We start from the raw sequence: 25684 nt of genomic DNA, 5'->3' as shown, positions 1-25684 counted from the left end.
CGATGACACCATCAAGACCATGAGCACAATCCACTCCGGCTCTCCGTCAGACCCATTCCGGCACCACGTCTTCAACAAAGTAAGCAGCTCCATCGCACCCCACCTACGTAACGTCATCAATCTCTCCCTTGAGACTGCGACCTTCCCAGAGAGCTGGAAACATGCCGAGATCAACGCCCTACTCAAAAAAGCCAAGGCAGAACCAAGAGACCTCAAGAACTTCCGAACCCATCTCTCTGCTCCCCTTCCCGGCCAAGGTCATCGAGAAAATCGTTAACCGACAGCTAACCCGATACCTCAAAGAGAACAGAATCCTGGACCCTTCCCAGTCAGGGTTCCGCAGCAACCACAGCGCCGAGACCGCCCTCATCGCCGCCACCGACGACATCAGGATCCTGCTAGACAACGGGGAGACTGCAGCACTCATCCTCCTAGACCTCTCCGCCGCCGACACCGTCTGCCACCGCACACTACGCGCACGCTCTGGAATGGACCACCTCCTTCCTCTGTGGCAGAACTCCGAGCGTCTGCCTCCTCCCGTTCCGTTCCGAAGCCTCCGAGATCATCTGCGGCGTACCCCAAGGATCCTCCCTCAGCCCGACACTGTTCAACATTTACATGACCCCGCTTGCACACGTCGCCCGACAGCAGGACCTCAACATAATCTCCTATGCTGACGACACTCAAATGATCCTCTCCCTCACCAAGGACCCCATCACCGCCAAAGCCAACCTCCATGAAGGAATTAAGGCCGTCGCCGACTGGATGAAGATCCGCTGTCTGAAGCTGACTCAACGCTCTCAATGACCGGGCATGTCAACGCCGTCTCCTCCTCCTCCTCCTGCTTCAACACCCTCCGCATGCTTCGCAAGATCTACAGATGGATCCCAACAGATACAAGAAAGACAGTCAACCAGGCCCTCGTCAGCAGCAGACTCGACTACGGAAACGTCCTTTACGCGGGAGCCCCGACCAAGCTCATCAATCGACTACAACGCATCCAAATCGCCTCGGCACGACTGATCCTCGATGTACCACGACACGCCCACATCACCCCCCACCTGAGAAACCTGCACTGGCTCCCCGTCAACAAGAGGATATCCTTCAAGCTACTCTTCCACGCACACAAGGCACTCCACGACACGGCCACATCACCCCCCACCTGAGAAACCTGCACTGGCTCCCCGTCAACAAGAGGATATCCTTCAAGCTACTCTTCCACGCACACAAGGCACTCCACAAGACCGGCCCAGCCTACCTCAACAGACGGCTCTCCTTCCACACCTCCAAACGCCAGCTACGCTTTGCCGACCTCTCACTCACCACCGTCCCGCGCATCCGAAGAACAACCACCGGCGGGAGATCCTTCTCCCACCTCGCCACGAAGACATGGAACACCCTCCCACTGAGCCTACCACAGACCCAAGACCTGCTGACCTTCAGGAGAACACTAAAGACCTTGCTGTTCGATCAGTAGTGCCCCCCTCCACCCTCTCAGTGCCTTGAGACCCTCACAGGTATGTAGTGCGCTTAACAAATGACTGATTGATAAAGGAACCCGGTTAGTATCATTTCTTTAATAACACTACTCAACATCTTCTAAACGATTCAGTAGTTAAACTGTTGCTCATTAACCCAAGTCCATTTTCCCCCACATTTAAATTTTCAGATGAAAACAGACTTGTTCACAGTGGAAGATTTTGCAAGTCAAACATTTATTCAGCAGTGGGATACAACTGAGCAAAAGTAATCAAACACAGGGCTAGTTTTCTTCTCATGCCACCAGAGCACAAGAATACTCCATACTGCACAACTGCATCACAGAAACGCTTTATCTGAGGTAGTGGAGAAATTGTACTCCAAAGAATTGTCCAAGTAAGCGTATTGGGTGTTGACGTTAATTTTTTTGCTTCAATATTCAGCTGTGAAAATGCATCTAAATCGTATATTTGACAAATACAAGAAACAAGGGTGGTGATACCTACACCATTCGACAAACAAATTGCAGGTATAATGTAATTTTAATCAGAGAAGTTAACTTCACAAGATGCTTCCTGGATGGTATTTTTAACACCAGCGTTTTTGTACAAGTGTAATGCTAATATATTGAATCATTGCCCCAGATGTAATAATAGTAAGGTTTGTGACTGGGAGCCTATATGCTGACTATGTCACGCTGTGGAAAGGTAGTGGTGATAGAGATTCCATTATGTGGGTAATTGTATCTGATGCAGATTGGTTCCCAATCCTCTTACTGCTGTGATAGACTGCTCCAGGTTTGTGGGCAGCATAACTCTAAATGACAACCAATATTTATTGTTTGATTGCTGATGGCCAAATCTTTGAAAACTAACTAGTGGAAATCTGAAACACTACCATAATTCACCATGTGATTGTTGGGGCGGGAATGTCCCTGTATGGTCATATTCTCCTGGCCTGAGTGCCTAACTAAGCGTATTTGTTTTTCCTGGTTTCTGATTTTGTCCTTTGCCTCATGCTAATGTAGTGGTTAATAGAAGGCCTAGGCCTATTACTAGACATGAATGAGGTCCTGGACCCAGACTGGCACACCAAGCCTTCCCTCATTCGTTGGACAGTGGAATTCTTTCCTTATCATGGGTTCCCCATGTAGAGCGGTAGTGGTGGGATACCTGCTGTTCAGCTTTTGTAAAGTTTCGCCATTATGCGCTTACCCAGGTTTTAGGTGTAACATCCCAGTGCATGTTATGCGTGTGCATATTTGTGCATAGCCTGAGTGAAGCATTGTGTTTGAGTGAACTAGAGTAATAGTTTTTGGGTTACATTTTGGAAGTCCCTGGACTGTCCTTGTGCTCAAGATGTAGTTGTGGTGGTTTTCTGTGAGAGTGAAAGTGCATTGTGACAATCCTGAAGCTGGAGGGAGGAAACCTAGACACTGAAGTGGTGAAAGAGAAGACCTGGCACCTTCTTTAAATTGATTTAGGTCATGTTGCTTTGAAATTCAATTTCGGTCATGCTGTGAGTGGTTGCTGATTTGTCTTCCGTAGTAGTGCCATTAGGCAGATGGTGGGGGTGCACCCTGCAATGTTCAGTGTTAACCCGGCTTTTGGAGAGGCCATCCTTTTTGTTTCTTTCCTGATCACTGTTTAGTGTGGTTGTTGATAGCCAGGTGCAGATAACTTATCTCCTCGTGCCTGTGTAGTGAGTAGTCCAAGTTAAAGATGTGTAATGAGGAGCAGTTCTCTACACAAAAGCAGAGTTTGGAAGACAGCCTGGAAAGAATACCTGAAAGAAGAACCAATGCTAGCCAGTTCTGAGAATGCAGACAGAGAATCCACATCCTATGTTTGCTTTGACTTTAAAAATGGGGTGCTGACCAACTTGTCGGTCCACTTCTAACTTCTCTTTGACCAATGAAGGAGTGCTTTGCAGAGTACTGCTGTGCAAGCGGAGCTGGTATCTGCCTGACAGCCAACTTCCCAGTGGTGTGTGGGAACAACACTTGGAGCCTGACCTGGAAGAAAATGTCTCTTGTCCAGAAGTGCCTGAAAGTTGATCTGCCTGAGAGAGGTAAAGAGTGCACAAAGCCTGCAGTAGGTGTGAGCATCCAGGGCAAACCAAAGTAGCTGACCCTGGAGCTGAGGTTCAGGAAAGTGATTTTCATGCTCTATTGCCCGGAGTTTAGTCTCTTTTGACCAAGCATACTGCACCATGGAACTACCCTGAAGTTGTGCCGGAGTGGATGGTGCGGCTGCTACAACTAACTGAACGCAAGTGGGCTGTACCGTTCTTGTGAGCCGAGCTAGATTTTTGTGCCGATAAAGTATCCCACAGTGGCCCCAGTGACCTCTGACCCAGCAGGTTACTGCCCAACTTTCTCTGTACTTCATGACTGCGACTAGCTGGAGACCTTCTATGATGCTGGAGCCTGCACAGACTGTGTGGCGGCCTCTGTTACTGCTTCTGCAGAATTGCCCTGAATACCTGATCACTCACAGGCAGCGTGTCTCCTCCTAGAAGAGGGTAGGAGAGAGTGACGCATGTTGCGAATCTCTACCGTGGCCTGAGTCTTGCAATAGTAAGATAAAGAAAGAAGAGATATGGGGATGTGGGTAAAAAGGGAGGAGGAATTAACGAATGTATGATGTTACAACGCATAATTTACAATGCATGCCTTTACAACACAGTTTTTACATCTCAACATCCTTTACAATGCATTCTTTTACATAGCATGCCATTACATCGCATTTTCAGAAACTACCTTTACAACGCATTCCATTACATCTCATTATATCTTTAAAACGCATACCATTACAATGCATACCATTACATTGCATTTACGGTAGGGTAAGTGTTGGATAGTGTAGGGGTAAAAATTACTATTCTAACTCCAGTGAGTGCAACAGTAGGGCAAGTGTCGGATAGTGTAAGGGTACTATGCGTTGTAATGACTTGCAATGTATGCCTGCGTTGTAGTGACGTACATTGTAATGACATGCGTTATAGTGACATGCAATGTAATGGCTGCATTGTAATGGCATGTGATGTAAAGGATGTTGCGATGTAATGACTGCTATGTAAAGGTAGTGCGATGTAATGACTGCGTTGTAAAGGTTGTTTCCCGAAATTAACAATCCTTTTATAGAGTGACCCAGTGGCAGTGAGATATCTGTGTTGTAGCATTGAGTTTTGGGAGTGTTAAAAGTACATATGTTTGTTTACTAATGATGAGCATTAGGTCGCACAGTCTGTTGTGGTGCTGCAGAGTGCTGGATGAGCTCTGAGCTTGAAGCATCTCCCACACTACCTCCCTGAGAAGCGTGTGGGCTCTCGCGCTAATATTGAGAGTCCAGTGTTGAAGGGGTTGATCTTGGACCAGTTTGCCAAGCCATAGTAGGATGGACCCTTGGACACTGGAGGCAGATGAACCGCAACCCTACAACTGAGGCCCAATAGTCCCTGCATTCCCCTTGACCTCCCTCTTTTTTGGGGTCTGAAAAGCTGATTAAGATGAACAAATATACCCCCCTCCCTCCTTTTTCTATCCGGCCACCCCGGGCAGCTCCCGACCACGACAGAGAGACGACATGGGGAAAAGGGATCAGTCGACGAGACCAGTCAGACAGGAAACCATCGAGAGCTATGCCACGACACGGGCGCAGAAGGAGGCGACCCCGGTGGCACTAGGCACGTGCACTGACACGGCCATGCTTATCGAGGCGATCCAGGCCTCTAGGACAGATATACAGTACTCTAGAACAGCACTGGAGACTAAAATAGGTGAGCTGGGTTCTGAAGTCCTCTTGCTGCGCCAAGACTTCCGAAATTTGACGGAGAGGGTGACTGCAACGGAGACCAGACTTGGCGAGGCGGAGGATTCCCTTACCACTCTCCGGAAAGATATGGCGGAGCTGCAAGCATCACACAGACAGCTGCTGTGGAGGGTAGACGATGCCGAAAACAGGGCGAGGCGCAACAACCTACGCTTTGTGGGCTTTAGAGAGGGCATCGAGAAGACTGATGTAGCGGCCTTCCTACGTACCTGGCTGACGTCGACGTTTCCACAGGCCCAATTCTCGAACTGCTTTGTCACTGAAAGAGCACACGGGGCCCTGCTCATGAAACCACCGGAGGGGGCACGACCGCGACCGATCATTGCACGCTTCCTTAATTTTGCGGACAGGGACCTCATCCTGCGAGAGGCCCGAAAAAAAGGGGAACTTAGACGGGAAAACACAAATATCATGATTTTCCCGGACTATAGCCAGGATGTACAAAAACAACGCCGCTCTTATGATTCAGTAAAGGCAAAACTGCGAGATCTGCACATATCCTACATGCTGCTCTTTCCGGCAAAATTGAAAGTACTATTCAAAGGCAGATCCCACTTCTTCAATCGACCTGAAGAGGCCTGGCAGTGGCTAGAGGAGTGTCCCCTGCTCCGTGCGGCGGAGGAGGAGGGTCGCAGGATCCGATCTGAAATGGCGGCAGCCAACTTCCGGAGAAGCCAGCCCAAGACGCAAAGGTCCCAAATTCCGAGAATGACAAGGTACACACACTCACCGCCCTGTCCGGAGTGCAAGTGCCCCGCGACAGACAGAGGGGAGCGGGCCGGAATGCGTCTGTGGAGGAGAATCCGATGCCGGGGTCCAGGTTCAGTTGCCTGGCACACCGTACGGGCGAAGAGGTGGAAAACATGGGAAGTGAACATATGTCTGACGTGGAGGATTCGACGGACCACTCGCTACACCCTCTAGTCGCAGCAATCCGAGAGATGGAACAAGGAGCGACTGGTGGAGCAGATGAACATGACATTGAAACGCAAGATTCCCATTCTTGAGGAAGTACGGAACTGATATCCGAAACAGCAGTACACCGATGCTGAGGGCACGCAAGTTACAATCACTACTCTTTGTGTGTTGACTTATACCATTGTTAATTGGTTGCTTTGTTGGCACCTTTAGTGGCCCACGCGGCAAGGGTAAACCCGTCCCGCTGTTAGCTGGACAGTCGAGTCCAGAGGGACCCGGTGGAAGCCACAGCTGGAGCCCTAGCGTCAACTTAGTTGGGGTTGGTTAGAGGGAGGGCGACAGACCTTTACCACCTGAAAGTCCTGTGCTTCATTGGTTGCACGCATGCGATGGCCGGGAGGAGAAGGTGGGGAGGGGGAGGTGGGGGATGGGGATGTTCTAACAGTTTTGTGGAAGGGAAGTTGGGAGGGAGGGGAAGGGAAACAGTTGGTTGATCAGTCATGTACATGGATGCAACATGCTACACTCCTACACCAGGGACCGCCAACAGTGTCTTGATGATACCCCAGAATGGCAAGTGCACTAGCAACACATCCTGCGGAACACGGGAGACTCAGGGTCCTGACATGGAATGTGAATGGACTTGGTAATAAGGTTAAAAGAGGACTAGTTAACGCCTATGAATAGGACCAGATATAACTTTCCTGCAGGAAACGCACCTTAAGGGTTCTAACTGCTCCTTCATAGCCAGGGGACGCCATAAAGTTCTGGCACATGCGGGGTACACAACTGATTCCAGAGGGGTAGCAATCATTATAAAGAACACCTCCCCGTTCTGTACCACACGCACTTGGGTGGACCCACAGGGGACCTGTGTAGGCGTTCAAGGGACATGGCGTAGACGCACATACACGCTGATATCAGTCTACGCACCCCCCAAACTACAGGCCAAAACACTTAAGACATTAGCCAACATACTTCTCGACTCTGCTGACACCATTCAAATAGTCGGCGGAGACTTCAACGATGTGATGGATAGAGGGATGGACCGATCTGGGGTGCCACCCACGAGGGAGACCCAGACCCCCCCTAGCCCAGATGGTTACCACTATAGGCCTCACTGACGTCTGGAGGTGGTTGCACCTGTGCCAATTGACCTACTCCTTTTACTCTGCCGCACATAAGGTATTCTCACGACTGGATTACATATTCATGTCCAGACAGGACTTGACCGTAGATGCTGCTGCAGAGTACAGGGCGAGAGGAATCTCTGACCACTCACCGCTGCTGGTGAGGGTGGGTCAGAACCGAGGTGCAGCAGGGGCTACCTGGCGACTTGATGCTTGGGACCTTAAAAAGGCAACTGTGCTGAGAGGTGTACGAGCAGATGTGCGGGTGTACATAGCCGAGAATGAGGGATCGGTTGACTTAGGGGTTACCCTATGGGAAGCCTTGAAACCTGTAATAAGAGACAGAATAGACTGGGAGAGGGAAAGAAAAAACTCCAGGGGGCAGTGGCTGCAGTTGAACGGGCCATAATAGACTTAGAGAGAGAGCATCTGAATACGAGAAGCCCCGAGACCCTGCGGAAGTTGGTGGATACACAGCGCCAATACAGGGAACTAGTGACTGATGAGGCTAAGACTCAAAACCTGGCCACCCTCCACCGCCTGTACGACGTAGGAGATAAATCGGGCAAACTCCTGGCGTGGCTCAGCAGGAAAGAACGGGCAGCGAGATGGGTGGAACATGTTAGGGATGCGGAAGGAGTGCTCGTTAGCACAGATGCACACATTGCCGAGACTTTTGCTGCCCACTACGAGCGCTTCTACACCGCCAGAGAATTGGGCTCCTGCGAAACGGCTCTTCTATATATGAGACAGACCGAGCTTCCCTCGTTAGATCCTAAAGCCCTTAAGACGCTTGAGGCTGACATCACAGTAGAGGACATCTCTGTAGCTATTGCTAGACTGAGATCTGGAAAGACACCGGGACCAAATGGTTTCCTGGCAGAATTTTTCAAGTGCACGGCGGACATCCTGGCTCCCCACTTGAGGAATCTCTTCTTAGGAGCGTATCAGGAAGGGAGGCTCCCCACTGACCTCTCCACGACGACAATCATCCCAATTTATAAAGAGGGCAAACCACGGGAGGACTGCGCGTCCTACAGACCCATATCCCTCCTAAATACTGAGGTGAAACGCCTCGCGACTGTTAAGTTAAACCTTAGACGCACCCATAACTGGCTGCAGGAGGTGAGGGATAGAGAGCCACTGCACTGGTTTCTCTCCCTTGATGCAGAGCAAGCCTTTGATGCGGTCCACTGGCCGTTTCTGGAGGGAGTCCTACAAAAATTTGGTTTTGGCCCTAAATTTCAGACTTGGTTTCGGCTCCTCTACACCATGCCGCAAGCTAAAGTGAGGGTTAATGGGAGTCTGTCACAGGAATTCCAGACCCAGAGAGGGACGCGACAGGGCTGCCCTCTGTCGCCCCTCCTATTCACACTCACCATCGAGATCCTAGCAGCCAGGGTCCGGCAAAACCCGGAGATCACCGGATTCAAAAGAACCGATACGGACATGGCCCAGGAGAAGTTGTCCCTATATGTGGACGATGTCCTCCTGTACATCACCAACCCGGAAACCACTGTCCCAGAGCTCTTCCTGGAACTGGAATGCTATGGTAAGCACTCTGGTTACAAAATAAACTGGCATAAATAAATCCTATACGACCCTAGGGGCGGTAACCGCTGGACGACGTTGCCACAACAGTTAATTACGACAGCAGAGGGCGTCCAATATCTAGGGATATACATCACCCTTGATAGGAAACTCTCGCTTCAGAAAAATATAGAGAGGGTCACGCTGAACTCCACCGCTGACATGGAGCGACGGAGACGGCTACCACTTACACTCTTAGGTCGAGCGGCCATGTACAAAATGATTATTCTCTCCAAATATTTGTACGCCCTGCAGAATGAATACTATTTCCTCCTGGAGACGCAGCTGCGTAAAATCCATTCGGATCTTCGAGCCTTTCTCTGGTTAGGTAAACCACCTAAAATAGCATTGACCACTCTCCAAAGGCACCAATATAGCGGAGGAATCTCACTCCCGAACCTAGAAGCCTATTACTGGGCGGAACACATGACCCCTATTAATGAATGGCTACATACACAGGCAGACTACCCCCATATGCCCTAGAACGACATAAATTGTCCTCGCACAATTTAATGCATTACCTATACGGAGGCTCCGCACGAAAGCCACTGCTTCCAGCGACCCTTATTACATTACGTGCATGGAATAAGGCCACGAAACGTACAGGCTGGGATAAGACACCCACCCGGCAGACGCCACTATGGCATTGCATGTGGCTAACTGAACTTCATAAACTTAATGGATTTAAACGGTGGGATGACATCGGAATCTCCACTATTGGTGATGTGATCGCTAAGGGGGAACTGAATCCTTTCAGGTTCTGAAGGCAGAGTTCGGGCTCCAACACTCACAGATCTTCAAATATACCTAGCTACGCCATGCCTGGAGGGCACAAAACATACACTTGTCAGGGCTTCCAGAATATGCACCATTGGAGGGTAGACTTTTACAAGAACAGATTCAGGGAAGGCGGTCTCACTCACCTACAAAACCTTAACCAACAATATGCTAGGGGATCTGACGAAGCTTAGAAATACCTGGGAAGGTGAGGTGGGAGCACTTGATGACCTAGATTGGGACATGGTGTTAATGCATCCCCGAGAGGTGGCGATTAAGTCTAGACTCCGCCTCATTCAATACAACGTGCTACATAGAACCTATTATGACAGGGTACGACTCCATAAAATGGGGGAAATAGAGGACACTAGATGCCTTCGATGCCACAGGGAAGGCGGGATTTTTATCACATACTATGGACATGTGGGGTGATTCAAACCTACTGGAATCGCATCTTTATGGAACTAAGGGAGATATTATAGGTGCCACCTGTACAGGAGCCCAAGTTGGCTTTACTGGGGATGACTAACGACGTGGACCTACCGCGCCATCTCCTAATTTTCCTGGTTTTAGCCCTAGTGGTGGCCAAAAGAGACATAGCGAGACACTGGGGGTCACCGATTCCCCCGGAATTGGAGGAGTGGAGAAGAGGGCTGGACATCTACATGGCTTCCGAGAGAGTAACCTATAAATCCAGAGGGTGCCCTAGGAAGTTTCGAAAGGTTTGGTGCAGGTGGAGACACTATCATGGTCTGGATGGGGGGTTGGGAGAGAGCTGAGCTCCTTACTAGTATACAAGTCCACACGGGTGACGGAGGGAGGGCCTGGAAGGGGCGTTGAGAGATGCCCGTTCATCGAATAGATTTACGTTGCATCTGTATGATATGAATCGTAACAGCAAAGTACGATTGTGGGGGGGCGGTAGTGGGCGTAGGGGGATAAATTACTAATTGCTAATTACATGACTGTACTGTTGAGTTATGAACAAAATGCAAATAAAATAAATGTTAAAAAAAAAGATTAACAAATATACAGCTTAGAAAGATCATATTGGGGTAAAGATGTAGCGCTTAGTAAATTAAATAGCATGTGTTCAGCTTTAAGGAATATGAAGTAAGATGCCTCGATTTTAGTTTCATTACCACTATTATTCTTGTATTTGTATAAAACCATTTATATGAGTTTTTGTACTGGAAATTTATAAGAATGAATGTAGAACGCAGCAAATAGATGAAATTATGTATCTTATATATTTATGTTATGGATCTAACGTCTGCTTTTATCAATTTCTCTTTCGTATTTTTCTATGCAACTCAGTAAAAAGAAATAGGCTATTTCCATTGGTAGATACACACACACATGGTTACCCATCTAATACCCACAACCTTGAAAATATTGCTACCTTGCTTGTCTCCGTACTACCTGGGAGGAATTGCCATGGGTTTGTGGTCTCCTTTCACCTTAGAATGTGTCCCTTGATATCTCTGATCTCTGGGACACAGCCAAAAATGTAGGCCTTAATAATAATAATAATAATAATAATAAGTGATTGATAAAGCAGCTGATTACCCTGGAACAGTGTGAACCACGCTGAAAACCTGCAAAAGGCTGAAAAAGAGATCGAGTAAGCAAATGGAGGTGGGAGGCACAGAGTCTGAAAGAATTAGGGGGAGATTTCTGCTCTCAGATATGGTGGTAGAGAATTCCAGGCTTTAGATATCAGAAAGGCAAAATAACATGCGCCTAGTCTGGCTCTGTTTGCCTGGGCACCCAGGCTAGCTTGTCTGTAGATGATCTGAGATCACAGGAAGGAGCATACGGTTGGATCAAGAAGCGAAGATATTTGGGACCTTGCTGGGAGAGAATTCTGTGACAGAAGCACATAGCTTTGAAACTGATTATTTTTACCATTGGAAGCCATTGATGTTGGGCTAGAGCAGCTGATGCAGATGATCTTCTAGGAAGGTACCAGGAGACCCTCTGCATTTTTGACTTTTTGAAACTTATTCAGGTTACCCTTAGTGGCTCCCAGATATAGGATGTTGCAGTAGTCAAGCTGCGACTTTACTAAGGCATGAACAATAGTTTTCTGTGACTCCAGCGAGAGTGGATCGAGTACTTTCCTAAGGGTCTTAAGAGTGCCAAAACCTGGTCCAGTGATACTACTGATCTGGTTTTCAAAGATTAGCTTGGAATCAAACCACACCTCTAGGTTTTTTTACTTTGTTGTTTGGATTCTGGGAGCTGGCCAAGGGTGTCTGGCCACCAGGCTGATTTTAATTCAAGGAGGCTTTGCCCACTATCAAGATTTCCGTTTTGTTGGCATTTAATTTCAGACGGCTGTAGGCCATCCAGGTTGCCACTTCGGACGGGCAAGATTTAAATTGCTTCGCTGATTCACCGTCAGACTGCGAGAGTGTGACAATTGAGTGTCGTCAACGTACAACACTAATTTCCACTTGTCTGTCACTGATGTCAGCTAAGGGGCGGATGTATATATTAAACAAAGTGGGGCTGAGAATAGAGCCTTGCATGACTCTCCATGGTAGAGTAAGACTCTCAGATACATAAGACTTCTGGGTGACCTCGAACGTGCAATCCCATAGAAAGGAAGTAAACCATTTGAGCGCCATACCGCCAACACCGCACTACCCTAACCTCTGTACTAAGAGGTCCGTGGGAGACTGTGTCAACTGCAGTGCTCGGATTGAGCAATATCAGGGCAGACGTCTAACATTTGTCCGCGCTCTGTCTCGGAGTTTCCCCTGCAAGAAGTAGGGCTGACTTGGTAGAGTGGTTAGACCTGAACCCCGATTAGGAGGAATGGAGCAGGTCAGTGGATTCGATAAAGTGTGTTAGCAAATTATTCAAGCGTTTTCCAAGAATTTTCGCAAAGAATGGCAGAACAGTGATAGATCTAAGATTTTCCAGGAACAGAGGATCTAGAGAGTTTTTTGCATTTGGGGAGCAACATAGCATGCTTCCATTTTTTGGGAACTAGACCTAAGTTGAGGGACATGATAATACATTTTTGATGGTGAGGAAGAATAGCTGCTAAGCCTAAGCGTAGAATTTTGGGCAGAGGTGGGTCAAATGGGGAACCCAATTTGATTGGAAGAAAGAGCATGCTCTTCATCAACGGAGGGTTTGTCAAGACTTGCCAGCCCCCTGGGGTTGACCATAGCTGGTAGAGAACGTGTCTTCTGGGGCTCGGTAGGGAAGGTATCATGCATCTTAGATTTTCTGGAGATTGTATTTTAGACTGGTCTCTTTGGATTGTGTCCTGTATAGCAATTAGATGTCTCAGGAGTTACCCATAAGAATTGGTGATATGGGAGTGACATTGCCGTGGTCTAAATATGCTAGTGTTAAAATAACATGGTGCCATAATCCCACTAGTCTGGTGTCAGAGGGGCTTTCATTGTTTTCTTTAGAATTAATATACTTTTTGCTACTCTTGCAATGTAAGTGCAGGTAGTGTAAATATTTAGTTGTTCATGTGATACAGGTAAGCTAATGTCCACCAGAACCCATAAACCTTTTATCAGTTTTTTTCCTGAACCATTTCTGTTGGCTTTAAGAGTTTAAGCCATACTGGAACATGCAAAGCTAATATATATTTGGCAATTTTATGTACGTTAGTTGCATGAACTCCGTATTCAACGTCTCTATGATCTGTTGGATTTTAGCACAGAAATATGCTATCCAAGTAGCTCAATTATTACATTGTCTTTTTCCCAAGTGTAACTATATATGTACTACCAAACTATCTTACTCTGTAATCGTGAATAAAGTTTCATTTTCTATTTTATATCATGTACATGTTTTGGATTTCATTACAGACCGGCTCTTTCCAACTATTTGTAGAGGGCTACAAGGAAGCAGACTACTGGCTCAGGAAGTTTGAAACAGACCCTTTGCCTGAGAATACTAGAAAAAAACTTCAATCACAATTTGAACGGTTGGTGATTTTGGATTACGTGATCAGAAACACAGGTATTTAAACTCTTTAGCATTCCAGTCTCATATGCTGGAATCATAATTTTCAACACATTTTAACATGGATTTTATGGTCTTGCCGTGTTTAGTTTGTATCACGTTCCCTGGTTATTAATATGATGCACTGAAGTATTAATTTCCAAATATTCAGTTTCTGCAGATTGTAATGTTATTGGTGCCCCAAGGATAAGACTGTCTTCCAAGGGCCCTTAAGTATTTTCTCTGAGCACTTTACATACTTCTGAGTTTTGCAGAGATTTATTTATTTATTTTATTTGCATGTTTGTAAAGCGCTGTGAATAAACTCCCGTAGGTGTATCTCCGCGCTGATGACAACCAGTAGAAACTGACAACAGAAACAATGAAATTAAGTACAGTATAGGCTCCTATGATCCAGCAGATAGTATTTAAAATGAATTAAAAAGGAAGGTTTTTAAGTATTTCCTAAATTGAAGATGATTATGGCATTGTCTCAGTGGGAGCGGGAGTGAGTTCCAAAGACTGGGGCCAACTACGGACAGAGCCCTGCCACCTAGCCTTGATTTAGTTATCTTTGGGACACTTAGTAGCAACTGGTCACTGGATCTAAGAGCACGGGTGGGGACATAAGGGACAAATTTCCTGGCCAGATATTCTGGTCCCAATTGATTTAGGCCCTTGTGAATAATACAGCAGGTCTTAAACTTCACTCGCAAGCGTATTGGTAGCCAGTGAAGTTTATGAAGTAATGGTTTTGAAGGGGATCTGGGGGGTGCATTTAGCACCAACCTAGCTGCTGTATTTTGCACCACCTGTAGGCGATCCAAAACCTCCTCATTTGCACCTGCCAAAAGACCGTTACAGTAATCAAGGCGGCTTATGATCAGCACCTGAACTAAGGTCTTCCTATAAGAGTCAGGGAGAAAAGGAAAGATTTTACGAAGGAGACCAATCACATGAAAGCAAGATCCCACAGTAGTATTAACATTTTGCTTCATGGACAGCTCCGGCTCCAATCTGACTCCTAAGTTCTTGATTACTGTTTTTGGCTCAGGAACTGGGCCCAGATCAGGAGGCCACCAGTCGGGGGACCATTGAACCCTGGCTTCCCCGAAAAGCATCACCTCTGTCTTTCCAACGTTACACAGGAGAAAGTTGGACGACATCCACCTTGCAACTGCCTTCATCCCATCCGAAAATGATTGAATAGTTTCTGGGGTAGGATGTTTAAAGGGGAAGAGCAGCTGCATATCGTCCGCGTAGGACACTGGATGGAAACCAAAAGCTCTAGTAACATCTGCCAAGGGAGCCACATAGGTGTTAAATAAAGTCGGGCTCAGGCAGGAGCCCTGCGGGACTCCCTTGTTAATGCTAACTTCTTCCGACCTAAATTCACCCATGGTGACAGATTGGGTACGGTGGGAGAGGAAGCTCTTGATCCAGTCCAGGGCCCTACCGCCGATACCACTCACAGACAGGCGTTCGATCAGGATGGCATGAGAGATCGTATCGAACGTATATTGCCTGTGCATAATAAAATCCTTACTCTTGAAAGAACAGTTCACCCTACATGCCTACTCTAGTTTTGAATATGAGGTTTCTTTTTTTGTATATTCGATTTCTGCTGTATAATACACTGAAACTGTCCCCTAAATTGTGTGTTGAGGGGGTGCAGGGGTGTGGGCAGGAATCTTTCCTGTGTTCTGAGATCTCTACAACTTAAAATAAAGAGATCCTTAGACTCTCTACACATCCTTTAGAAATGAATGGTGAATAAGACAACAGCGCTTTTTCTCGAAAGTTGCTTTCCTCGCACTGCTGAACAGATTTACAAAAATGTATCCCAACCACCAGTGCCAGCGACAGCCAACAGATTATGCTGTACTGCGTGCCTGCAGTAACCACCCGAAAGACCTGCATGGCACTTTACATTATTCTCACCCATGCTAGTTATACAGGCTCAGAAGTAGCAGGCCTGTACCCTCCATTGCTCGATTACTTAGCCTACACCCTGATGTGCCATCATATCTACAGTGGCAGTGTGTGCCATAATATGTCACCATCTTTGTATGGGATTATGCTTCCTTTCTCTCATGAAAGGTGTCCACGTTAGGTTGGGGTTATGGTTGCAATAGTGTCTAACTTCTAGTTTCTAAGTTAATAGTTGTGATCATCTGCCAATGCTGCCACTTCGGCCTCGATTAGTTACTTTGTCACATTTCAGCAAGCTGCTTTAATGTATCTGGCCTTTCACAAGTGCTCTCTACCTCTTCTCTGGCGGGCCTGCTTTTATGTCTAATCCCTACTGCCTACACAATCCCCTTTGATCCTCTAAGGCAAGGCATCTTTTCTTCTGCATATTATTCCAGTATTCTTGATGCTACATTGGAATAATTCATGAACAAGATGAACGGCATTTTAAGCTTGCTTACATATGTTAAATAACATGAGGAAAGCCACTAGGTCAATCTTTAATGTACCAATCCATGCAAATCGCATTTGTGCCGGTCTGCATTGCCAGTGTTAGTTACTTATTGATATTCCGAATCCGTGTGCGGTTTTCACTGGTGTACATTTGAATTTATTATTTCTTACTTTTCTGTTTTTGGCACTTTATTAAAACACTTGTGAATAAGACCTCAAATATGTTCAAACTGGTTTAATAGAAGTGAGTTGAGGAGACTCTCATTTTAGTGACCAGCTGCAAAAGCGGGGATGAATTACATTACAGCTCGAAGGTGTAGAATGTCCCCAAAAGTATTGATGCGAATACAGTGGCACTGCAGTGAAAATGCCTTTAATAATGTTGGCAAGGGTCAGTGAATTCGATATTACATCTAACACACATCGCATTGTACATCGCTCTGTACTTTGTGCACAACTTTGAAGGCTTTATGGTCCATAATGATCCCAGTGGGATAAGAATGTACTTTAGCTCTGTACTCTGTAAGCTTTGTTTTTCTTTTTCTGCTTTCCTGTATTCTTTGATAACTTCATAAAACACGATTTCCAAGTGATATTTGTTGAAGTTTCCAAAGACATGGATTTAGGTATACTTTATTTTTCATTCTTTATTTTCTATGTTTTCAGACCGAGGCAATGACAACTGGTTAGTCAGACATGAAATCCAAGGTGATGGCGTTGACCTTTCTGAGAAGGTAATCTATCTTCCTGCTGGGGGTGTTCAAGTTTATTTATTTCAATATTTATTGTGAATTGCTGGTCCTAAATCTGATCACATTTTACTAAAACAATCAATTTAAAAAAAAATTTTTTTAAAGACTAGCGTTTTTTTTTGTTTTGTTTTTTTACCTTTTGTTTCTCTGTTCCAGGAAATCAGGTTCTTGAGTAATCTAAATTCCTCTGCATGTTTTTTCCCTGACACTGAGTTGGACGTTGACTTTAGAGATGGTGATAAGTTTAGTCAGGCATTTTAAGGGGCATGTTGTCTTAACATCTGTATCTCAGCACTTTAGATGGTATCCGTAGACAGTGAAGACTGAAGTAAATACAATACATACTGCCCATCTGATTACCACGGGTCGTATGAGTTGGACCAGGGATCAGCTCATCCAATTAGGGTCTGATTCTTGTGCAGCTTCTGCTCGCTGTATACCTGGCTCCTTGGATAGACATCCTTTCCACTGTACATATTGTAATTTTACCATCCCTCCCTGGAGTGAACGTACCTTACCCCCTTCTATTTCCATGAATACCCCACGAATACTAAAAACAGCTCTGATTAACTGCCGATCGCTTCCTCGACACTCGAGTGAAATCTGGTCCACCTTGAACACTCACGACTGGGACATATTATTTCTCACTGAATCTTGGTTAAAGGATACCTCAAATCCGGATTTTTTTTAGCTACCCCCCCGGACTACCGTTTTACGGGTATTAACCGAGAAGGGAAAACAGGTGGTGGACTTGCCATTATTTTTAAAACTCACTTTCGACTGACCATTAAAAAACTTGCAAATATCGGGCTGATTGAAGCCATGCATTTCTCTATTGCGGATTCCGCGGCGGTCTTTTTAACTGGTATTTTAGTGTATAATCCCCCGAAAGCAACATTCGCTTCACTAATGCAGTTGGTACATCTCATTTCGGATCTATCACTCAGGCACCCACATTTCATTGTACTCGGTGATTTCAACCTACACGCTGAAGACCCTACTTGCTCTCAGGCCATGAGATTCTTAGACTCCCTACAGAGCCTTAATTTGACGCAACTTATCCAAGGACCAACCCACGCGGCAGGTCATACGTTGGACCTAATATTTTCTAACCTTCCGCGCACTACAACCCACCCTCCCCTCCCCCCTCACCTGGTCCGACCATTATCTTCTTACGGTCGACATTCAGCTACCTCCAACACCAATTTCGGTGGAACTGGGAACGGACCAGAGGAGAAAATGGCATAATGTCACTTGTTCAGCCTTGGAGCCTGTCTTCTGCTGCCCCCTAGAACCTCTTGCAGAAGACATCGACATCTGCGTTAATAAGCTTAACGCGACCTTACTGTCAGATATCGACAGCATTGCTCCATCGCTTCCAGTCTCATCGGCAAGATCTCGTCCATCAGCCCCTTGGTTTTCAACAGCCTTGCGTACAGAAAAAAGTCACTGCAAAAAATTAGAACGCAGCTGGAGACTAGCCTATGACCCAGAGGCAAAAAGTATTTACAGAGCAGCCCTAAAGAAATTTATTAAACTAAAAAAGGCTGCTATGAAAGAATATTTTGCCATTCAAATTAAAAAAGCTGATAATTCGGCTAAAACATTGTTTAGTATCGTTAAAGACTTTGTCAAACCTCCTGCTATGATGCCCAACAACCTGGCCAGTCAATCTCTGTGCAATGGTCTATCAGATTTTTTTCAAGAAAAAATTGAGAAAATTTCCTCCTTTTCCTGCAGTATCTGCTCCTGAACAGTTGCTCTACTCTGTCTCTAACATGTATAATAATGCACCTTCCCTGATAGCATTTAAGGATCTTACCCCAGATTCTGCGCTTAAATTATTTCTTCAGTGCAAATCAGGCTCCCCTTTGGACCCTGCCCCTCCTAAGGTGATGAGCGATCTTGCCCCTCTTTTAGTTGAGCCTCTTACCTCTATATGGAATGCCTCATTACATCTAGGCCAATTTCCTACTGCCTGGAAAGAGGCAATGCTAGTCCCCATCCTGAAGAAAGATGCGGACCCACGCAATTTTGTAACTATCGTCCCATCTCCCTCCTTCCTAAACCGGCGAAGGTCTTGGAAAAGGCCGTCCAATTACAGCTCGCGGAATATCTGGAGATTAATTCCTTACTCCACGACTCCCAATCAGGTTTCCGTACAGGTTTCAGTACGGAAACTGCGCTCCTGGAAGTCTCTGAGACCATTCGAGAATGTGTGGATAGGGAAGAGGAGGCCATGTTGGTCCTCCTCGACCTATCCGCCGCTTTCGATACGGTGTCGCATAAGAGACTGTTAGATCGATTGGAGCAGATTGGACTGGGCGGTTCAGCATTGTCGTGGATCAGCTCCTTTCTTCAAGGACGTACTCAGAGGGTTTTTCTCAGACCATTTCAATCGGAAGGTAAACCACTAGTATGCGGAGTCCCACAGGGCTCGGCCTTGAGCCCGTTGTTTTTTAATGTCTATCTGGCCCCGTTGGCCAAGGTGGTTGAATCATCTGGGGTCAGAGTGATCTCTTATGCTGATGATACACAGCTTATATTTTCTTTCAGAGATCACTCTGACTCCAGCCTCTCCTGCTTCCGACACTGCCTGGGTGAAATATGCTCCTGGATGGCTTCTAACCATCTCCGTCTCAATACCGACAAGACGGAGGTTTTGTTTTTCAATCAAAAACAGAGTATACCATCCACTTTGTGGTGGCCTACGGTACTTGATCCCCCCCCTACTCCTGTCCATACCGCTCGCAACCTGGGCTTCCAGTTTGACGACACTCTCTCCTGCGACCCTCATATCAATAAGGTCACTGCAGCTTGCTTTTGGAAACTGCGGATGATGAGAAAGATCTTCCCCCTTTCTACCTTTGGATGCTCGTAGACCTGTTACTCAGGCCCTGATCACTTCACACTTGGACTATGCCAACAGTCTCTACGCAGGGGCCCCCCCAATACCAAATTGAACGCTTACAAATCGTTCAGAATGCGGCGGTGAGGCTGATTGGCAATGTCCCCTACAGGCATTCGGTCTCAACGTATCGCAAGAAGCTTCACTGGCTCCCAATAGCCAGTCGTATCAAGTTCAAGTTGCTTACTCTTGCTTTTCGGGCCCTCAATGGAGTAGGACCTGAATATTTAAGAAAGAGATTAGTTCTTTCCCACTCTGCCAGAAATTTACGATCTAATAATCTTCGCCTCATTGTGGTCCCACGGTTCTGCCGCTCTAGAATGGGTGGCAGAGCCTTTGCAGTCATCACGTCCAAACTGTGGAACAGTCTACCGTTAGATCTCAGATTCACCCCCTCTGAAGCACTCTTTCGTAACCGTCTCAAGACGTGGTTATTCTCATCTACTTAGTTAGACTCCCTATTTTCCAGCTTACAGTCTCAGCGCCGGGACACCCCCGTTGGGGGTAGCCGTGCGCTCTACAAGCTTCATAAATAAATAAATAAATAATTGCTACTGTTTCTTCGTTACTTGATAAACATTTAAAAATCTCAATTTTTTTTATCAACTAAACTAAAGAAGCTTACCTGTTTAAAGGCCTAATTTTTGTTAATTACATTCTATAAAACAATTTTTGACTCTATAAAGTAATTTTTCCCCTTTATAGGAAGCATTAAAATCAGACTTTGAGTGCAAAAATATCATTGACACACGTAGCTCTAAAAAAGTTATCTCTACAGGTCTCCAAAGAATTGTATTGTCCAGAATATAGAGCAATGGCCGTTATTGTCGATTGTTCCACTCTGTGAAGCAATGAACTTAAACACAGTTCAGTTTAATTATTTTCCTTGATTATGCGTTTTGTCTTTGACAAAGTGACTTGCTTGCCTATTTGACTACAAAAATGTTTCTCAAGTGCACTTCTGATGCCGGTTAAAGTTCTTAAAGGATGAACACTTAGGCTGGTTTTCTTTTATAAACCATTTTCATTGTTTTTATTAGCAAAACACAATGGTACAAGAAGTCATAGAATATCTTGACTTTGTTGTTTATTTTCCACACAAAGGCTCTTAGGATTGTGGCATGTCATGAGATGCCCAAAAATGTTGAAGGGTGGTGGGAGGTTATCTGAAAGCTAAGTTGATCCTTAAAAGTGAAATTCCTTTTTGACATACCATACCAAACCAGTAGAGGTGCCAAGTGAGATGGTGCCCTACTCCAATCCATGGGCTCCTTAGAGAAGTTGTCCCACTGCTCTCACTTGCCATTAAGCACTTCAGCATTTTGAACTTCGACATTTGAGAGCCCTTTAACAAGAGGTTTGATTGCAGGTTTTCCTCACTGTCTAGGCATCTGATATTACGAACTTAAAATGGCCATTGATTCCAAGCTGTGTGTTAGGCCTCCAGAGAGTGCCAAAACATGCAGAGCTAGAACTTTTTGGGAAATGTTCCAAGAGTACCCAAATATAGTTCCATTGCACCAACTATATAATACTGCAACCCTGGGACATTTGAATGACCAGTCCTCTCATCAGTCTATATACAGAGGTCATACTTTAGATATTTATCTTGATTCTAACATACTAATCTGGACCGAAACATCTACCTCATTACTAAGACTATTACCATTATTTTATTTTTAATAATTGCTCCTTTTTATTTTGGGAGTCCCACCCCTTTGTGTGTGCAATTTCTGGGTCTACCCCCTTTATTCATCTCCCTCACCCACAAATTCTTGGGTATGGTATTTCTGGTGAATTGTTTGAGAATATAGGTTATCTGTTTATGGGACAGATTTTTACAAAATTCAATTTGGAGTCCGATGCTGGAATCCTGGCCTGTATTGAAGCATGACAACATAATATCCCTTCCCAAAGATTTCAAGTGGATATTTTTGTGACATAACTTAAAGTCTTGGACACGAGAGAAAGAAAACATACCATTTATGCTCCAGTTCTGCAAGTGCTAAATTGCTATCTTCAAAATACTTAAGCCAAGTCTTTAAGCTAGACTTTCTCAGGCATCTTAGAACCTCAAACCCTTTCATGGCTTCTGCATGGCATTTGGCTGAGCAGCGAGTTTTTGCAGAATTGCACAGGCTGCCGCTGCAGAGGAGCAATGACTGGCTGACAGTAACAGCAGCTCACGTAGGATGAGAGCACAGTTGCCCCAGGACAGGCATGTCAGCAGCAGTGGGGAGCAGTGCTAGGGGCTGTGATGATGCCAGGTTCCCAGTGCAGATGGTGACACCAACATTTTACCTTGTGGTGCTTTCAGTATGTGCCAGCCACAGAGCTGCAAGGAGTCAGCAGGCAGGAAAGTGTGAATGTATGTTGTTTGTATTTAAGTGCACTATTACCTTGGAGGGGTATCCTGGCACACGGCAGTGGTATGTGTGTGTGCACGCTTCTAGCCCTGCCTGTGGTAGATTGGCGAATTAAAAAGCCAGGACTTCAGCTTCTTGTGAAATTCAAGAAAATAGGCAAAATGTTGAGTGAAGGCCATACCGCGCTTTAGGAGTGAAATAAGAGAACGCATATCCTCCTGATCTGTTTCTGTGTATACATGCAATTTGTGGGAATAGGAGTCCTGCAGAGGTGTCTGGGTGGTTGGTGGAAGGAGATGCGGCAGTTGAGGTAGGTGAGGCGTAAGTTGTGTAGTGCCTCCAATGTGTGTATGAGGAGTGCGAAATGAGCGTGTTTGTGTATTGGGAGCAGGCGGAGCTCCCTGAGGTGTGGTATGATGTGATTTCTGTGTGGGAGATTGATTCTTGCTGCCGAGTACTGGATGGTTTGCACTCTCCTAGTGAGTTGCTTGGTGATCCCGGCATAGAGGGTGTTTCCGTCGTGGTTTGCACTCTCCTAGTGAGTTGCTTGGTGATCCCGGCATAGAGGGTGTTTCCATCGTCCAACTTGCTGGTGTCTATAATATGTGACAGTTTTTTGGTTGTTCCTTGGTAGCCATTTGAAGAGCATCCGCCACATCTTCAGCGTGTGGAAGCGGGATGCAATGACTGTGTTGACTTGTGCCGTCATGTCTAGTTTGCTAGATGATTATTTAGAGGTTCTTGGCATGGGTATGGGTCCAACTTCGGCTGGTCACCAGTTGGAGTCCCATGGTGAGGTGTTCTTACCAAAGATCACTACGTGCTCGGGGTGAGCTTGAGACAGTTGACTTTCATCCACCCAGAGACTTTGGTCATGCAAGGGGGTGAACCTGTTTCTTGTGTTGGGGTCTTGTCCAAGATGGAGAGTATGAGTTGCATGTTTCCTGGGTAGGAGAGGATATTGATGTTGTGTACACTGATGGTGGCCGCAGGGATCATGTTCACATTGAAGAGAATGGGGCTAGGAGATGAACCTTAAAGCACACCTTTGACGTGTTTGCGGCCTACCTGTGAGCAAGGTGCCAGGCTGTTAGCTCGTGTTCTATCTGTTAAAAAGGAACAGATCCAGCTTAGGGAAAGTAGTTTGCCATTCTCATTCAAGCGCCTGATGAGGATGGGGTGTAGGACCATGTCAAATGCTGCAGAGAGATTCAGGGGACTGAAGACTGCTCTATGTCCTCAGTCCACTCTAATGGTAATAAAGACAGGGATGGGGGGCAGATAAAAGAATGGGTGTTGTGTTTACACTCTCCTTGGCCTGCAGTTTGGTCAGTTTGCCACTGGATTCAGGCTGGCCTGGCTGATTACGGCTGATTGGCCAGAAACCGGTCCCATGATGCTTTTTTCCAGTCCAGGGAAGACATGGCTTGGCAGTGCGGGCTGGACTGTTCCCATAAGGCACAGGGTCAGACTGATTTGCATATGCCCATGTCTTAACTGGGGTGGCGGAGTGAGCTAAAGAATGATGATGGATTAAACCCAGATCAGTTGACTGGGGGTGAGTGCTTGCAATGTTCAACACTCCGTCCATCATCCGCTTTGGTTTTGCTTTGTTCGCCCTAAGTTGGCAGGGTATGCCCAGACGTGGGACCCTTGCTCACTTTCCCACTGGATTCAGGCTGGCCTGGCTGATGACGGCTGATTGGCCAGAAACCGGTCCGAGGATGCTTGTGTCCGGTCCAGGGAAGACATGGCTTGGCAGTTCGGGCTGGACTGTTCCCATGAGGCACAGGGTCAGACTGATTTGCATATGGCCATGTCTGAACTGGGGTGGCGGAGTGAGCTAAATAATGATGATGGATTAAACCCAGATCAGTTGACTGGGGGTGAGTTCTTGCAATGTTCAACAATCCGTCCATCATCCGCTTTGGTTTTAGTTTGGTGTTCATGTTCACGAATGTGGTTGAGATGTGATGTACTGCCACCTGTTTGTGTTTTGAACCATGTGCCACTTGCAGAGTGTCTGCTTTTGCTATTAGAGATGTTGCTCCTGGTGCATAAACCCACCCAACATTGTGGATGTCCATTAATGCTGGCTGTTCAGGTGGTGGAGACCCTTTGCCTAGATCAGCCACTCTCCGTCTCCAGGCACTCCAATGAGTGGGGATTCCCTGTGTTCTGCAATGGGGAGAATGCATTCAGGTACCAAGGAAGGTGGTTAATGGATCTCCATTGCCTCAGAATCTCACTGTCCTGGATGGCAGTGTCCGGTTATGATGACATCCAGTAACAATGGGCTCCTGTGTGTTCTCAAAGGTGACACCCTCTCACCACCAGCTGCAACTAGTGCCCTGCTCTATGACCAGCAGTCCCAGCTAGCTGTGGTCATATCGCCCCTCTCTAATTACTTCAGCATGCCCTCTATCCTCCTCACTTTCTCCTCGAATGATGGCCGCACCCTTCTGCTAATCGAGTTACTAGAAGGGTAAATGGGAGCACTATTAGACATTAGCTTTGTTGCGCTATTAAAGAGTTCTCACTTATGCGCTTTATTTGAATCCACGTTCGGATCAATTTTCTATTTCATGCATTTTTATCAAAGTTACGTTTGCACAATACTCGTGTTTCCTGGTTCTGCATTGCTCAACAGAGCAATATACTCCCCTGGCGTACTTGGTATGATTTTAGAAAGATAGTAAAACATTAGCTGTTTCGAAAATATGGGGTACAGAATCAGCCAGCATCTTAGCACTGCAAACCAAACTACTTAGAATAAAACAGTTCTGGAGTGCTGCAGGACAGACGAGAATAGAAAAGCCACAAAGTATCATAATTGTGCACTACAGCAAGCATCTGTATTCCATGCAGGTGCTTCTAATAAGGGCACATTTACGAGCTGCTTGTAACCAGCAAATAGAAACACATCTGCTACTCAAAGTGGAGCCACAAACAGTCATACTAGGTTGGACCCACAGAAAGGCTTTTTTTTTTTATACAAAGAATGCAACTTAGCCACTAGACCACATTCCCTCCCTCTTCAAAAAAAACATAGTTTGAAAGAGTTCACAATATAAGTCCATTATGGCAGTTGGTACCCAGTTTTATTTAAGGGTGTTTTTCATATTCTGTAGTTTGTATATTTTATATACTATAGTTGGTGTACAGCCAATGAAAAGACTCTTAATGCTAAAAATGGATGAGTGTCTCTCTGTATTACTTGGTCACCATGGTTATGCGATGAACAGACTAGCTGTGGGGATAACGTGCATTTAGTTCAAATGAAAATGGGGTTGAACCGTTGGAAGCCACACCATTGGTAGCAAGTAATACTTGTGCCGTCATTGGGAACGGAAAAGTCCACTCACATGGTAGTAGATGAGAACCTGTACCTGAGTGCCCCAGCTGCAGCGATATCTGGATCCTTGGTAACGATTTTTGGTCATTACCGTGTATGTGTGCATGACCTAGGCCTGTCTCAGTTTGCGGTTGGTTAGACTAGAAGGGGTGAACCATGTGCTTCTACTCATAA

At 46.0% G+C, this 25684-nt stretch overlaps 1 protein-coding gene across 1 annotated transcript in view; it reads left to right on the top strand.

Annotated features, from left to right (window-relative positions):
* The window catches only part of PI4K2B (phosphatidylinositol 4-kinase type 2 beta), a 336223-nt gene that overhangs the window by 215558 nt on the left and 94981 nt on the right, over positions 1 to 25684 (top strand). The window contains exons 5-6 of the mRNA XM_078678379.1: positions 13570 to 13723; positions 16796 to 16863. Of these exons, the coding sequence (XP_078534505.1) occupies positions 13570 to 13723; positions 16796 to 16863 (222 nt within the window). The remainder of the gene's footprint in view (positions 1 to 13569; positions 13724 to 16795; positions 16864 to 25684) is intronic.

Source organism: Lissotriton helveticus, chromosome 2_2 (assembly GCF_964261635.1).
Source record: "Lissotriton helveticus chromosome 2_2, aLisHel1.1, whole genome shotgun sequence".
Lineage (NCBI taxonomy): Eukaryota > Metazoa > Chordata > Amphibia > Caudata > Salamandridae > Lissotriton > Lissotriton helveticus.
Note: the sequence above shows the minus strand (reverse complement) of the source record. Positions and strands in the feature narration are given on the sequence as shown.